This window comes from Ursus arctos, unplaced genomic scaffold (genome assembly GCF_023065955.2).
Source record: "Ursus arctos isolate Adak ecotype North America unplaced genomic scaffold, UrsArc2.0 scaffold_32, whole genome shotgun sequence".
In the NCBI taxonomy this organism is placed as follows: domain Eukaryota; kingdom Metazoa; phylum Chordata; class Mammalia; order Carnivora; family Ursidae; genus Ursus; species Ursus arctos.
The window spans coordinates 7,486,963-7,501,410 of record NW_026623008.1 but is presented as its reverse complement, the minus strand read 5'-3'; the positions used below and the strand labels follow the sequence as shown (position 1 = coordinate 7,501,410).

At 45.9% G+C, this 14,448-nt stretch overlaps 1 protein-coding gene across 5 annotated transcripts in view; it reads right to left on the bottom strand.

Annotated features, from left to right (window-relative positions):
* Positions 1–14,448, bottom strand: part of PEX14 (peroxisomal biogenesis factor 14) — a 133,884-nt gene that overhangs the window by 22,154 nt on the left and 97,282 nt on the right. For 4 of the 5 annotated variants that reach the window (XM_026519867.4, XM_057305113.1, XM_057305111.1 and 1 more), the window contains exon 4: positions 5,255–5,383. The exons of the other annotated variant lie outside the window; for it this stretch is intronic. In XM_026519867.4, the coding sequence (XP_026375652.1) occupies positions 5,255–5,383 (129 nt within the window). The remainder of the gene's footprint in view (positions 1–5,254; positions 5,384–14,448) is intronic. 5 annotated transcript variants of the gene reach the window in all.

Here is a 14,448-nt window from a genome sequence, read left to right as displayed (position 1 = left end):
TTCTTATTTGGGGTTTTCTGTTATTTGTTGTGGAATCTTATGAAATGAACACAGGCTGCACCGTGGGCAAAGATATAATCCTATCTACCACCAACACCAAAGATTCTTTCAATGGCCTAAGAAACCTGGGACACTTGCCTGCCTCAATATCTACAAATGGCATGAATGTGGCACCCACATGGTACCACAACGGGCTTGGCACAAAGCAAACAAAACAGACAGGGTGCTAGCTCTTGAAAAGCTACTATTCTTTTTCTTTTTTTTTTTTTTAAAGATTTTATTTATTTGACACAGATAGAGACAGCCAGCGAGAGAGGGAACACAAGCAGGGGGAGTGGGAGAGGAAGAAGCAGGCTCATAGCGGAGGAGCCTGATGTGGGACTCGATCCCATAACGCCAGGATCACGCCCTGAGCCGAAGGCAGACGCTTAACCGCTGTGCCACCCAGGCGCCCCGAAAAGCTACTATTCTAAACCAGTCACATGGACAAAAGAAAAAATACAATTTCTGAAAAATTAGAGAAATGTTTTCTTCAATACACAAAACAGTAACTTCTATGTAAGTAAAAAGTGAGATCTGCCTTCATAAATTCCAAAAGCTCTCACCATTACCCCAAGCAAGATGGCATGGGTTTGTCTTCGCTGTACTCCCCCAAGCACTGGGATTCCCACTAAATGGTCAAATGGTGGCCTCCTGTAGGCAAGGCCTGTCCTCCACTCCCACAGCCTGCATGGCCGAGCACACGGGATGCCCCACTCAATGGCTCCCAGGGAAGCTCCCCACCCTCCCCCCACCGGCTGGGGGTATTACAGGACAGCCTTTCAATTCCCAAGCACATTTCCACCACCAACTATCCATTCAACAAGCATTTCTAGAGCACCTGCTAAGTCAGAGCCTTGGGTTATAAATTAAAAAAAAAAAGCCTCTAATTCAAGAAATTCCGATGTAATAGAAAAGACAAGCGAATAAACATTGAAGGGTGTACGGCAGGGAACAGGGAACTGAGCAGGCCAGGGGGAACCTCCATCCCTCTGGAACGGAGGCATCTCAAAGAGTCCCTGGAGGAGCTGACGGCTGCCCCCGACCCTGAGGGACAGCAATGACCTGGCCGGACAAAGAAGAGGGGAAGGCAGAGCATCGGGACAGCTGCCTCGCACACTCCTGGAACGTCTTCCCTAACTCTCCACGCAGCACCTTCTCAGATGATACAAGTAATTTTGGTATAGTCTAAGAATAATGTGGTCAAATAGGTAATACAGCCTCAAAAATGATTAGATGACACATTTTGAAGTAAAAAAAAATCAATGTACTTTTGACTGTGCTCCATCAGGGCGATGGCCTGGCTGCCACCTCCCTCTCCAGGCCTCTCTTCTGGCCCTGCCATCCCAGGCTCCAGCCACCGGACATTGCACAGTGTCATGTCCATATGCCTTTGCCTTAGCCTGGTTGCTCCTGTCCATCTTGGTTGGTCAATGAACTGACCATGTCCCCCCTACCCCCATCCAGGTAAGCATCTCCTGCTGTCTGAAGTGCCCCTTTGCCCGTCTGTGCCACTGGCTTCACCTGGACCTACTTCACAGGCACCGCTGGTTGCTTAACTGCCTTTCCGACTCGACAGGGAAAACTGGAGAGAGATACCAGGCCTTATTAATCTTTTCACCGCAGGGGTCTAGCACCGTGCCCGGCCCATAGCAGGAATAAAATAATAAATGCCTGCTTAGTGAATGAAGATAATCAAGGGTAAGTATATGTTGCTAAACAGGTCAATCTTTGAAAGACCTAAGTTGGTTATCAAAGACAGTGAGGGAAAATATTAAAGCCTAAGAAAAAAATACCATCTTACAAAATTTACAATGGCCCTGCCTAAATCCCAAAGCTGCCTTGCTTCTTGTTTCTTTGGTTGGAAAGAAGAAAAATCAGCTTGGAACAAATCAATCAATCAAGCACTTATCAGAACTTTATGTTCAGGACTGGGTAGGCACCGCGGGTATATACACATACTGATTCCTGATTCAAAGTCAAACAAAAAGAAAGCAAAACGAGAAGCAGAGAACGTCAGATTTCCTCTCGAATCCCAGCCTGACTGTTCCTGAGCTCTGTCTGACTTTCCTCTGAGCCCTGACAACACTGGTTTATTCTCACTCTAGGTGACATCAAGCTTCCCCTCTGTGTCGACCTCCTACTGCTTTTACAAAGCCTTCTCTGACTTCTCTAGCCCACATTAATTTTTCTCTTTTCTGTATTCTTATGGAATTTCTTGTCTGTATAATTAATTTTGGCATTAAATCACAATGTCTTATATTATTATCCTTTTCTTAAGAGTTTATCTTTTCTCTCCCAGAGAGCCTGTAAGAGTTTTAAGGATCTCGTTTTGTATCTCTGACGATTCTATACTAAGCACACAGTAGATGCTTAATAAACACGGACGGATTGACCTGGTACCTTTCTGGCAGGTGTCCAAGTCCTCTTTGCTGACACAGGCATTTGCTACCATCTCAAGGTCAACCACATTCACCAGAGAGCAGAGATACCAAAAGCAGCACAGAGTGGGACACCTGCCGCCAAAGCAGAAGGGCCAGCAAGTCCAGAGGTGAGCATCCAAGAGCACTAGGCTCCCTGGGGCAGTCTTGAAAAAGCTCACCCCTCCCCGAGACATGAGCATCTGGGGCTGAGCCCAGAGGATCCCATTTTCTAGACTTGGGTTCAGAGATGGAATATCTGTCCTTAGAGAGCCAAGACATGGGAAGGAAAGGGCTCTAGATGTAAAATGGGCAGGAACACACATGAGTGGAGGCCATAAATCCCTCCCAGGACGCAGACAATGCCTCAGTGATAAGCATGCAGATTGCACACCTAGTTCAGAAACTCCCCTGAGTTTGCTTGTAATTAAGGGGGTTAGAAAGGTAAAAAAAATATATAAACCCAATTAATCATTTAAATATTTAAAGTCAGATTTTTTCCTCACTCCAGGATTAGTATATTTCATAACGCCAGCAGCAGACAGCCCTGGTTTTTACTGGGGTTCATTTTAGAGCATGTTTAAACTAGTCAGATTGAGTGATGCTTCCAGCAACTAATCGCATGTCAAATAAAAGATATTTTATGTAATAAATTACCGCTACAAGTAATTCAAATGTCATTTATCAGTTTTATTATCAGTCAGGCAAAGTCTTGTTTCTCTATATTAATCAAAATCAAGCTTTTTTTTTTTTTTTTTTTTTTTTTTTTTTTTGAGCAGTTTTGACACCTCTTGGCAAAAGTACAGAAGTGAAGAGGTAGAGTCACCCCCGGAGCTGAAAGGAGCAGTGGAACAGTACAAGAGGAATGAAGCTCACCAATGACAAGTAGAAACTTCAGGGATTTAAAATTGCCATTACCATTGTTTTTATACTAGCGTCAAAGCAGGAAGGAGTCTGTCTCTAGGAAGATGTATTTTATTTTTAGGGCCGGGAGACTCTTAAAAATACTCCTACCTAAATACCTAAACGTGTAATGCTTCTTCTCAGAGAGACCTGGACAGAAGAATCTAGACGAAGGCACTGTCCCCCTCCCCCTTCTTCTTTTGCCTCTTTCAGAAAGAACAACAGTTTAACCCTTTGTGCCTAACAAAAGTAGGCACACGCATGACGTTTTAGGCCAACTCTGTGACCAACCAGAACAATCTGTTCTGAGCAAGAAGTTTCCAAGTAGCCAAGAGACCTGTTTGGTTTTAAGCCATGGAGGAAACAGCTGGAATAGAACAGATGTGCGTCTTAGAAAATTCTGCACCCCAGCTGCCACTGCCTGTCCTCAACAGATCCCATTAAATGGCTGGGCCGAGGGACACAACTAAAAAAAAAAAAAGTGTGGAGACCTAGCCTTTGGATAGAAGGAAACACGGAGAGTATGTCTAGTGACCCAAAACAAACACAATGGGTCGGAAAGAATGCCGGCCAGGAAGGGGCCGTGAGTCCCAGGCTCACAGTAGCTGCTACTGACTCCGGAGCGCCAAAACAAGGCTCCCCGCTGAGCGCCATTTCTCAGGTCTCAGGGGTCAGAGGACTCCAGTGGTTTGTGAGACAGGGTGACCACGGATGAGGTGCACTTGAATTCCTGTTACCTGGCCTCGCCCATTCAGCCTCAACCAGAAAGCAAAAGAAAGGAGATATCTGAGATCTGTGACACCACAGCCACCGCCTGGCCCCCCGCACTGTCTTGAGCCAGAGGGAGGGCAGCAAAGCCAGGGCCAGAAGGTAGCTCCAGACCACGTGGGGGGGGGGAGGAGTCAACAAGCCTGGCATTTTGTGATGCCTTCCAAAATCTGACATCTAACACTGTTTAAAATTAACATGTTTTGAAAAAATAAAACTTCTGAGACAATTAAAATGAAGACAATTACAGAAAAGGCATTTTATTTTGAAAGACAACAGATCCAAGGCTGAGTTGTTACAGACATGAAACTTGAGCTATTTTCCATCACTTTGAAGTGAATTTTAATCTTTTTAGACTTTTTATAAGTGACTTAACGAAAGGTTCTGGCTGTATTTTGGGAGATTGTACATTTATGACTGGTTTGAAGAACTGTTATTCCTCAAACAGCTTCACTTAAAAACAACATGGGTCATGTTCTCATGTAATAATTAAAAGTTAATTCAAAAAGGACCTTTACATTTAATCTGAAATTCTCTAACAGATTGTCACCACATAAATATACATGGTATAGCCAGGACAAGGAAGGAAAGGAGGAAAGGAAGGAAGGGAGGGAGGGAGGGAGGGAGGGAGGGAGGGAGGAAGGAAGGAAGGAAGGAAGGAAGGAAGGAAGGGGAGAAGGGGGATGGGAGAGGCCACCTCAAATCTACTAATATTAACTTTAAAAAATAAAATTAGGAGAGGAGTCATTTCAGTGAGCAAACGAGAACGCGGTCATGAATCAGATGTTCATGTACTTCATGAAAGAGTGATACGACGTAAGAAAACAGAAACAGAACCGAGAAATACTTTTATAGAGTCTTACTTGTAACCAAAATATTTCAAACAACACAATACACTCATTTATTCTGGTCCCTCATCTTTTCTTAAACCTTTGTCACATACTTAAAAGTTTGTCTAGGAGAGGATTTGGGTGTGGCACATTCTTTTGGAAAAACCCAAGAGCTGTCTCCTAGTCCCAGTGTCTCCCGGCTTGCTGAGTCTGGGATATGGGAGGCATTGCTTTTTTGGCTGGTATCCCGAACCCCAGTCAAGGTTAAAGAAGGAGTTTGAGCGGGTGACTTACTGTATGGCTGAGCAATGAGGTGAGGGGGCTGGACAGGAACCACCTGTGTGGCTGGGCCCAAGGACGAAGGCTCATCGGCAGCCGTGCCCGACTGCTGGAAAGCCAAATCAATCTCTTCATCTGTCAGCCCTGGGGGGGAGAAGAGGACATAATTGCAGGTGAACACCTTTGCCACTGTCCCTGGCCGCCTCGAAATCTTCATTGAGAAAGGACCCTGAGAGCCACAGAGTGCCTAGCATCCTGGTAAGTTTCCTCCCCAATTTCGGATTCTCCGGAACCTCTCTCAGTTGCAATTTAACCTTAAGCGACAGAATATTAGCCTCCACACTGCTTCCAAATGTGGCTCATTCAATTTCCTTAATTTATCCTTGAGTTTATTGCTGCTTTTGAAGTCGCTCCGTACTGCAATTCTCCATTCTTCCCCCGAAAACAGATACCATCAACTGCAAATGTGACTCATTTTAATCTGTAATGGTGTTAAAAAAAGAGGGGGAAAAACTAACAATAATGCATGAAAACAGACAGGGAAACAAAAAACTAATTATTGGGTGAGACGACTAATTAGTCTCGATCGTTTCCGAAGACGGGAATAATTTGCTTTATTTTATGACAAATGCAGAAATAAAAAGAAAAATCAGGACTGACTGTGATTAGTATGAATGGGATATAGAATGTAAAGAAGAAAATAAAACAAGAAAACAGATCAAAACAAGGCCAGGCCCAAACTTTCAGATGGTTATTGCTCCAGCCTAGCACAGGCTGCCTGCATCGCCTTTGGCTAGCTTTTCTGCCTCCCTTTGTTGTAATCCTCGCGACACTGAAGTGCACTGCGCTCAGGACAGCCGGGAAGAGCAGGGCGCCATCTGCAGTGGCTGCGGCGTATGCAGAGGGTTTGCCCATGGGAGAGGACCAGGCCGGGGAGGGCCCCAGGAGACCCCATTTCCAGTGGGCACACGGCCGCGGCCGACTAGAGACGCTGGCCCTGTGGGAAGAGGACGAGGGTGCCAACCAAACGACTTGCCCGCAGGGCCGGTCCGAGAGGTGGGTACGGTGGGTACAAAAGTGCTTGGGCTGCCGAGAGTGGGAGCAGCAGTGCGGAGGTCACTGTTAAGTCGCCAAGACCGCTCCGGCCGGCCTGTGCTGTTCTAGGAATCCCAGTATCCAGTGCAGCCACCACGCAGAGCCTTTAAACGAGGGCCGAGAGCTTTTCCCCATCTGCTCGGCAGCTCTCCATCAGAGGCCCACGACGCGGTGTATCTGCCCCTGGGGGCAGATGAAGTACACGGAGCTTCTGAGGGTCAGCATCTTCCGGAGCATGGTGCCGCACGCTCGGTGCCAAGGGGCTAACAGATGGGGCGCATTAATGCTCCGAAGCACGGCGCTGGCCCACGGCGCACTGGCTGTAGTTGGCGGAGTGCCTCTGCAACTTTTCAGGCCCTAGTGCAAGCCGTCAGGGAGAAGGCCTGAACTAAACGGCCCTGGACCCTCTGTTCCCCTCCCTATGCTGAGCAGTTGAGGGCTGTGTCCCCTTTGAAACCGCAGCCCTGCCCTTCTCCCTCGGCACACAGGGGAGCCAGCCAGTGGTGGGCAAGGCTGCCCCTCTGTGAAGCTGGAGTGCTGCTGCTGCCCCCACCGCCGGCGCACCCCACTCTCAACGCACTGATGGGGCAAATGAAAAGGCTGGCGCTGAGCACCTTCCAACACAAAAGCTACCTTCGAGTATGCTGGGCTACACTGGGCCATTCCTCCTCCCAAATTCCCCAGCTGCGCCAAAGGCCTCCCGAGAGAAACAGGGTCAGGACAGAGGGACAAGCCTGGCAAAAAAGGAAAACTCAGGTACCCGAGCATGTGCCGATCAAGCTCCCAGCTCAGGAGTGACGGCCAGTCAACTTCCGAAGAGGAAGGGGAATCCCTTTCAGAGTTCTTGGAGGAAAGACCCGGTTTTAACCAGTTCATCATCAGCACGGGAGAAGCCGGTGCACGCATCAGCGGGGGTGGATGGACACTATGGAATTTCATAAACCTGGTGGTTCGTGTGCCTTGTCAGCTGCTGGCTGCAAATGAGGATAATTTTCCCAAAAGGAGCATTCAGTTGCTTTCTCATTTTCCCTTTTGGCTCTTTCAAATATAAACAAGTACGATAATGTTTAACGCTGGGGAAATATACCGTAAGTCACGGGCTGTGCTGCGGCCCTGAGAGCCGGAGCTGGTTAAAGGGACAGCACTCCCTGCCCGCTGCTCTGCCCTCTGGCCCGGAGCTTTTACGAAGCCTATTTTCCTAATAAAACATGTTCCTTGCATTATTGCAGCCGAGCCCACTAGTGAGGCCACGGTTTAAAGGGCATCAGCACTTCCTTCCAAGCTCTTGGTTTTCAGAGACCTTATCATTTGATGCTCTAAATTTACATTGGCTGGGATTCTGATATCCCCAGTCCTCTGGAGAGTCAGGATTTTGATTTAGTTACATAAAATGAATCACTTTTCTTCTTGTAAAAAAAAAAATGCATTTTCATGATCTCACTGAATAATATAATTTCAGAGCTGGACCATGATCCCAGCCATTGCGTTCATTTAACAGATTAAGAACAACAACTAAGGCCTGAGGAAGGTGAAAACGTGCCTCAGATCCCAAGAGGAAGGTCACGGTGCTGCCGGCTCGACAACCCACGGCCCTCCATCTGCGGCCTGGTGACCTCCCCCTCTAGCACAACAAATGTGAGACTCTGAAAACACGACTTAAGTCTTCAACCTTGTGAGAAGTTGAGAGAAGCACTAAATGGTCTCTCTCAGCCCCACCTGGCACCCCATCTACAGGGGAGGGCTGACAAATGGCACTTGGGGGCTAGACCAACAGGAACCCAACCCCCCAATCCTATCTGCAAATGACAGTGGGACAACTTTTTGAACAACTCCACAGTGACAAAGGTAGTGTCCCCGTCTCGCTCTAATACTCTAACTCCCAATAAATCCACAGGCCTCTCACAGACAGGTGCCCATGCTTCCCTTGGAGGCTTCCTCCTCAGTGCGCCCCCAGCTCGGGGGGCAACGGCCAGCCAGGTTCAGTACTCTCCCAACTCAGCTGACTCATCTGGGACGCACGGAGCCTCGGCGGGAAGGGGTGTCATCTCCTTCAGAACACAACAGTGACCTACGCAGTCGTGGGCTCCTGGTGCTGAGCCGACCCTGCCTTCAGGGAAGAGGGACAGCCACAAGACCCACACACAGGACATCCAGGTTCCCACCCGCCCCCATGAGCCAGACGGCGCAGAGTTTAGATTGAGACCTTGCAGAATCCCAAAGGTTAAAAGGAATAATAAAGGAAACCGCCAATTGGAAGTGGATTATATTTGGCTGTGAAAGCTGAGGCACAGGCTATATTATAAAAGGCGTCTCATTGCGTTGTTTACCATCACCCCGACTAATGCAGACCTTTTTTTGTTGTTGTTTTAAATAATCTCATGCAAATTAGACACACACACTTCCTTCCAGTTGATTGCTATCTGCAAGGAATAATCTAACCGCAGAGGGACCGAGCAAGGGCTGAGCAGAGCAGAGACGGGGGCAAAGGGTGTCACCATCCTGTGGCAGGCAAACCTCCTGCCCTCAAGTCTTCTTTAGCCACCACCTTTGGAGAAATTAGCCAATTTCAATAAAGCGTAAGATTTTCTTTTAGTTGGGGTGTCAGTTTGCATTATCTGATATCACTAGCACTTTGCATTTAGACACTTTCAATAACGTCAACCTCTGCCACGTGCCAATTTCAACAGCTACCACCCCTGGTCTGTGACAATTAAAACATATCATCGACAGAGAATAAAACTAAGGAAGTCCATCCACTCGCTAGCTTTAACCAAGAGGAGGAGAAAGAAGCGAGGGCACCTGTCCAAAGTGAAGGGGCCAGGACGCCTGCCTCTGAGAGACAGTGTCATTTCACCTTTAAGACCACAGCTACCCCGAGATGCCTGGCTCAGCTGGTTAAGTGGCTGGATCCCAGGGTCCTGGGATGGAGCCCCACGTCCAGCTCCCTGCTCAGCGGGGAATCTGCTTCTCGCTCTGCCCCTCCCCCTACTCATTCTCTTTCTCTCTCAAATAAATAAATAAAATCTTAAAAACAAAGCAAAACAAAAAAAACAACACAGCTGCCTGACTGGCAAAACTGAGAGCTGGTCATTCACATCGCGTAAATGAAGGTCCCGAGCACCAGGAACCAGGGTGGACTACTAGTTCTCAGTTCTCTGGAATCTACTTCCAGAACCAGTGCCCTTTACAAGCAGACGGCTGCTGCCCCAGTGCAGAAGCCCCCGAAGATTCTTTTCCAACTTTCCCCAGGGTGGGATTCTTTTAAAAGAACAGACCAAGCAAGCTACAAGCTATTGATTAATAAAGCCCCTTGTTACTGCTGCGGGCAACTGAAGTGAATGGCCTCGAGGCTGCCACACCTGCTTACTTGTATCCCCTAGAAGATAGATTTGTTTTCTTTTTCTAAAGGTTTCGGTTCAAATGCAAACAGAACCAAACCGGTTGACTTGGTGAGCGGCAGCCTACTGGCTGGGAGCACCACGCTGCAGGTCCTTTCCCACGGACTCAGACAAAACTGGGCACTGGGAAGAGCTGACTTGTTCCTGCGGGACTGGCTCTGCAAGGGCTTCTCAGAATAAGTCACCTCGGTGCTGTCCCCAGTGACCGCTGAGCACCGCCACGGGGCCTGGCCCTATGCAGGTGAAGCAGAAAGACAGGTGACAGCAGACAGCAGCATTCGCTGCATCTTGTAGGTCAAACAACAACCAGGACAGCGGGGTGGGGAATAGTTTGGAAATAAGCAAGGTAATGAACACCCGACGGCACCTTCCAGCCAGGCCTGAGTTTTATAGTAAAAATGTCAAGTCTGGCTGGGATTAGGGAACAGGGCCAGAGGGCCAGCAGCAAAGGGCGGCAGCTGTGGGCTAGCCACTGGGGCCATCTTCCCTCCCCTGTCACAGTCCCTCCATGTACAGCACTTGGGTGATTCATCTGGGACGTGTGGAGACCGTGCGGGGGTCACCTCTCTGAGAACACAACTAGTTATCTCCCCATGCACACTCTGAGAGGAGATGAGGCAGAGAAGACAGCTGGCTAAAAATACTCCCCAAATTAAAAGAAAAATCAACTCTCTCAGAAAAGGCTGGGGGGGGGGAGGGAAAAAAGTATTTTTATTTTATTTTATTAACATTTTGTTGGAACAGTAGAGTACAATAAGACTCTCAGAGCCTCTAAAAGTCGTTGGATGACCTGTAGACCCCTATTTCCCAGTGCCTTGTATAAAATTGAATTTTTTAAACATAAATTACACGTAATGACGACACTGTAAAAACTAACAGTAATGGAAAGCTGTGCTGTATTTCATTAGCCTGTATTATTCCGTGCCACCTGATCCAGCCGGGCCTTGTTTATGAGTTAGTGTGTTAGCAGATGCCGATGGAAGCATTTGCTTCGACCTTGCTCTTCTCATTGGGGCATGAAATTACGACGGCAGCACCTTGATATTACAGCCATAAATACAGTAAACTGCAAATTTAAGCCAACGGCTCCTATTGTCTCTGAACATAAAGCTGATCGGTATTTATTTAAAAGGAGAACAAAAAAAATATTATATATCACCTTGTTTATGGGGCCTCCCCCACCCACTTTCTTATCCCCTCCCCCAGCCCCCCCCAACCTGTCTAATTCACTTGGTTAAAATATTAAGCAAATAAGCCAAGTGCTTTCTCCTCTACTGATTAACTATTCCCAAGCGGCGAAAACAGTTTTTGAGAAAACTAGTTCCAAATATCATTACCCCCTGAATGAAAGAGTTTTTATGAAAACTGATCTGATGGTAGGGCTGGTCCCCACCATCCTGATACTAACATGTAAAATCAGGAACAAGACATGAGACTTTCCTGTCTCCTTAAATGAGGAAAGTTCAAACAACAGGAGAAAAGTTGCTGATGATGCCCTGAAATTGAATGTCCTCTCAGTACCCTTCTAAAAATTGTTAGGTAGAAATGCTATTTCAAAAAGCAGCAAAACACTGCCTCCTGCCACCTAAGGAAAGAAAGAAAGATACCTAACCAAGAATATAATTCTCATCTCAACACAGAGAGCCAGGGACCTCTCATTAAAATTTGCACCAACCCCCTCCTTATCCCAGTGAACCATAAAGACAATATATCCTTTAAATACATTAAATGTGCAAGAAAAATAAATACAAAGACAAAAGGACACTGGTTATCACCCAGCCACGTCTCCTAGTATAAATCACTGAGTAAAAAGCCAGTGCAAAATGTATTGCACTGTTAGCTTAGAGACTGCGGAAGCGGGCAGCCTTGCTCTGCTCTGAGTCTGAAAAGAGAAGGTGGTCTGCTCTCCTGATGCCAATGGAAGGGGGTCCCTCTGCGTCTCCGAGAGGCAGACGAGAGATGTACAAACTCAGCCAAGTGCGAGTTGGGAGATTTCAAACAGTTGGCGGTGAAAACGCCAGCACACAGGCTTCGCAGCCACTACCAGGGAAGCCTGCAGGAGGACTGTCTGAGCCGTGAATTAAATGCAAGTTTCGGGGAGCAATTTCATTCCCAATCAGACAGGCTGGGGCCACGGGACCTAGTGCTCAGCAGCATCGATGACCAGGATCACAAGTTTTATACATTTACTTCAGATACGTTATTCCACAGGCAGACATACTCCCTGGGAGCCCTAAATTACTTCAGCCACACCAGTCACTGAGCTTAGCTCCTTCCGCATAAGGAGGAAACTTCCCTATAAAATTTATTGAGCTTCTCTGGGGAGTAGTATAACTGGTGAACAAGACAGAAGTGAGCTGCCCCTCTGTGTAACACAAATTGAGATCTCTCATATGAAAGACTGGGAGGGTTTCCAATCAGCAGCCACGATGTCTATTTTTAGATCTATAGTCTAAAGGTTTTTTTTCTTCTTTTAATCCCTCTCCACTAGATTAAAAACAAAAACAAAGAGGAGTTGATTTTGTTATTTGATCATCAATTCCAAAGGATTAATAGCACGGCAAATACTGTCGCCGGCTGTTGGGGACGGCAGTATCTAAGCCAGCAGCAGGTCCTTGGCAACAGGCTGAGAAGTCAGCCCTGCCCCGGTGTGCTGAACAAATCCTGGGGAAGGAACTGTGTCTTTAAAGACCAAAGGGTGTGATAATCAGGAATCACAGCTATTTGAATGCCAAGGGCCAGGGTAAGCCAAAGGTATGTTTGTGTATATGCAGAAAAGCCAAATTAATACGCACTTTTAACTATTCTCGAATCCTGCTCCTGTTTTAGAAGAGGCAGAGAAGTGTATTTTAAAAAAAAAAAAATTTTTTTTTCACCATTGACAACCAAACCAAGAAAAGCTGAAGCTCATCTGGTTGATCTCCTATTCTTTTCCTCTCCTTTTTCTTCTGTTTTAAAAATCAAGAGAAAAGGACAGAGAGAGGGACAGTGACTCACCCACAGCCCCTGGTGAGCCCCAGAGGCAGAACTGGATTCTCAACATTGAGTTCTTTTTCGGGGGAGGGGGGGCGGTCAAGCACGAGCAGCCTGACATGCCTGCTCCCCTCTACTATCTGACACAGCTAGGACATTTTTAATAAGCAAACTCTTAGAATCAATTGCCTTGAAAAAGAAGAAAAACAAAAAAGAATATAAATGGAGCATAGGGTGAAAACAAGGTAAACGGTATACGGAACCTCTATGTTAAAAAAAAAAAGAATATATGTATCTACACACACACAAACACATCTATTTAGTTGTGTGTACAGGCATAAAATAAAGACAGAGAGGACACAGACAGAGCGGGGACTGGTAGCTGGGGACAGAGACTGAAGGCAGACTTTACACTGTCTTATCCTTAGGAACTGTATTCCATGTGAATATATTTCCAATTCAAAAGGATAAATTACTTTTTAAGAACAAAGAGAATATCTGGAAGGGGAAAAAAAAACCCACAAAAACCCTGACTCCTGAGCAAAATCACTTAAAATGGTTACCCCATTTTCTGGAAGAGAAAAAGCAAGACAGAAAAAGGTACAGAGATGATCCCAGAAACTGGGATTAGAATGATATCCACATTTTCTAATTTCTTCCTTAACCCATTGTGGCTCTAGCCACAGCAGCCAAGTACAAGGTGGCTTTCTTTTTTTCTTTCTTTTTTTTTTTTTTTTTAATGTGTGTTTTTAAAAGGCAGGCATCTGTTCTATTTTGACACATCCTGGCCGCCCAAATGTTTCTTTCAGCTCTAAATATTTGCTTCACCAATGGAAATGTTTCCATCACTGCAACAAAACAAACATTTGCTTTGGGATGGTAGGGACAGCCATACGCTGTTTCATATGTTACTGATTTGAGAACCAACTTACTGTGGGACCCAAACCAAGGTGGAGATTTTTGTTCCGTAAGGGGAACGCTGGTGCAAGAGCTCCGTGTACCAAGATACACTCTTCACTCAGCTGAATGCTGTGACAGTTCAATGTCCGTTTGGGGTTTTCTCTAACATCTTGAATCTTAAATATATGATCAGAAGGCTTATTATTTAGCATTCAACTTACTTCCTAAAGTTTTAAATTACCACGCAGCTATCAAATTTTTTTTAAAGTCCTCATATTAATCTGATATTAACACACTAAAACATTCTATGTCCTAATAGGTCAATACAGTATATAAATTATTTTGTCACCACCTATTTGTGTAGCTCAAATGACTTTGGTATTGGTTGCTATAGTCAACATTACTAGCGTAGGGATAAATATTTAGTACTCAACCAAATCCATAAATATTTGAGTGCTTATTTTGCTAGGCAATGTGAGAGCCAAGACCTCACCTTCCCTACCTGTTAAATGGCAGCCTCCCTAAGACCTCTCCCCGCCATTTCTTATGTTGAAAGAGTATTTTGTCTGTCTTCTATGTATAATATAATACATGTAATATTGTACAATATATAAACATAAGATCTACAATACACAGACATATCTATCTACTGATAGTAAAAATAGTACGTCAACTGCAGAAAACACGGAAAATAAAAACACGGAAAGTAAAAATCATTCACATTTCCACTCTCCACCTAGAAATAACAGCCAAAATTTATGAAGCCCAAGTGTCAAAGAATAATTTAAGGAGTTTTTAAATATTTTTTAACTGTTTGAATCCCAAACCGGAGCAGGGCCGCCA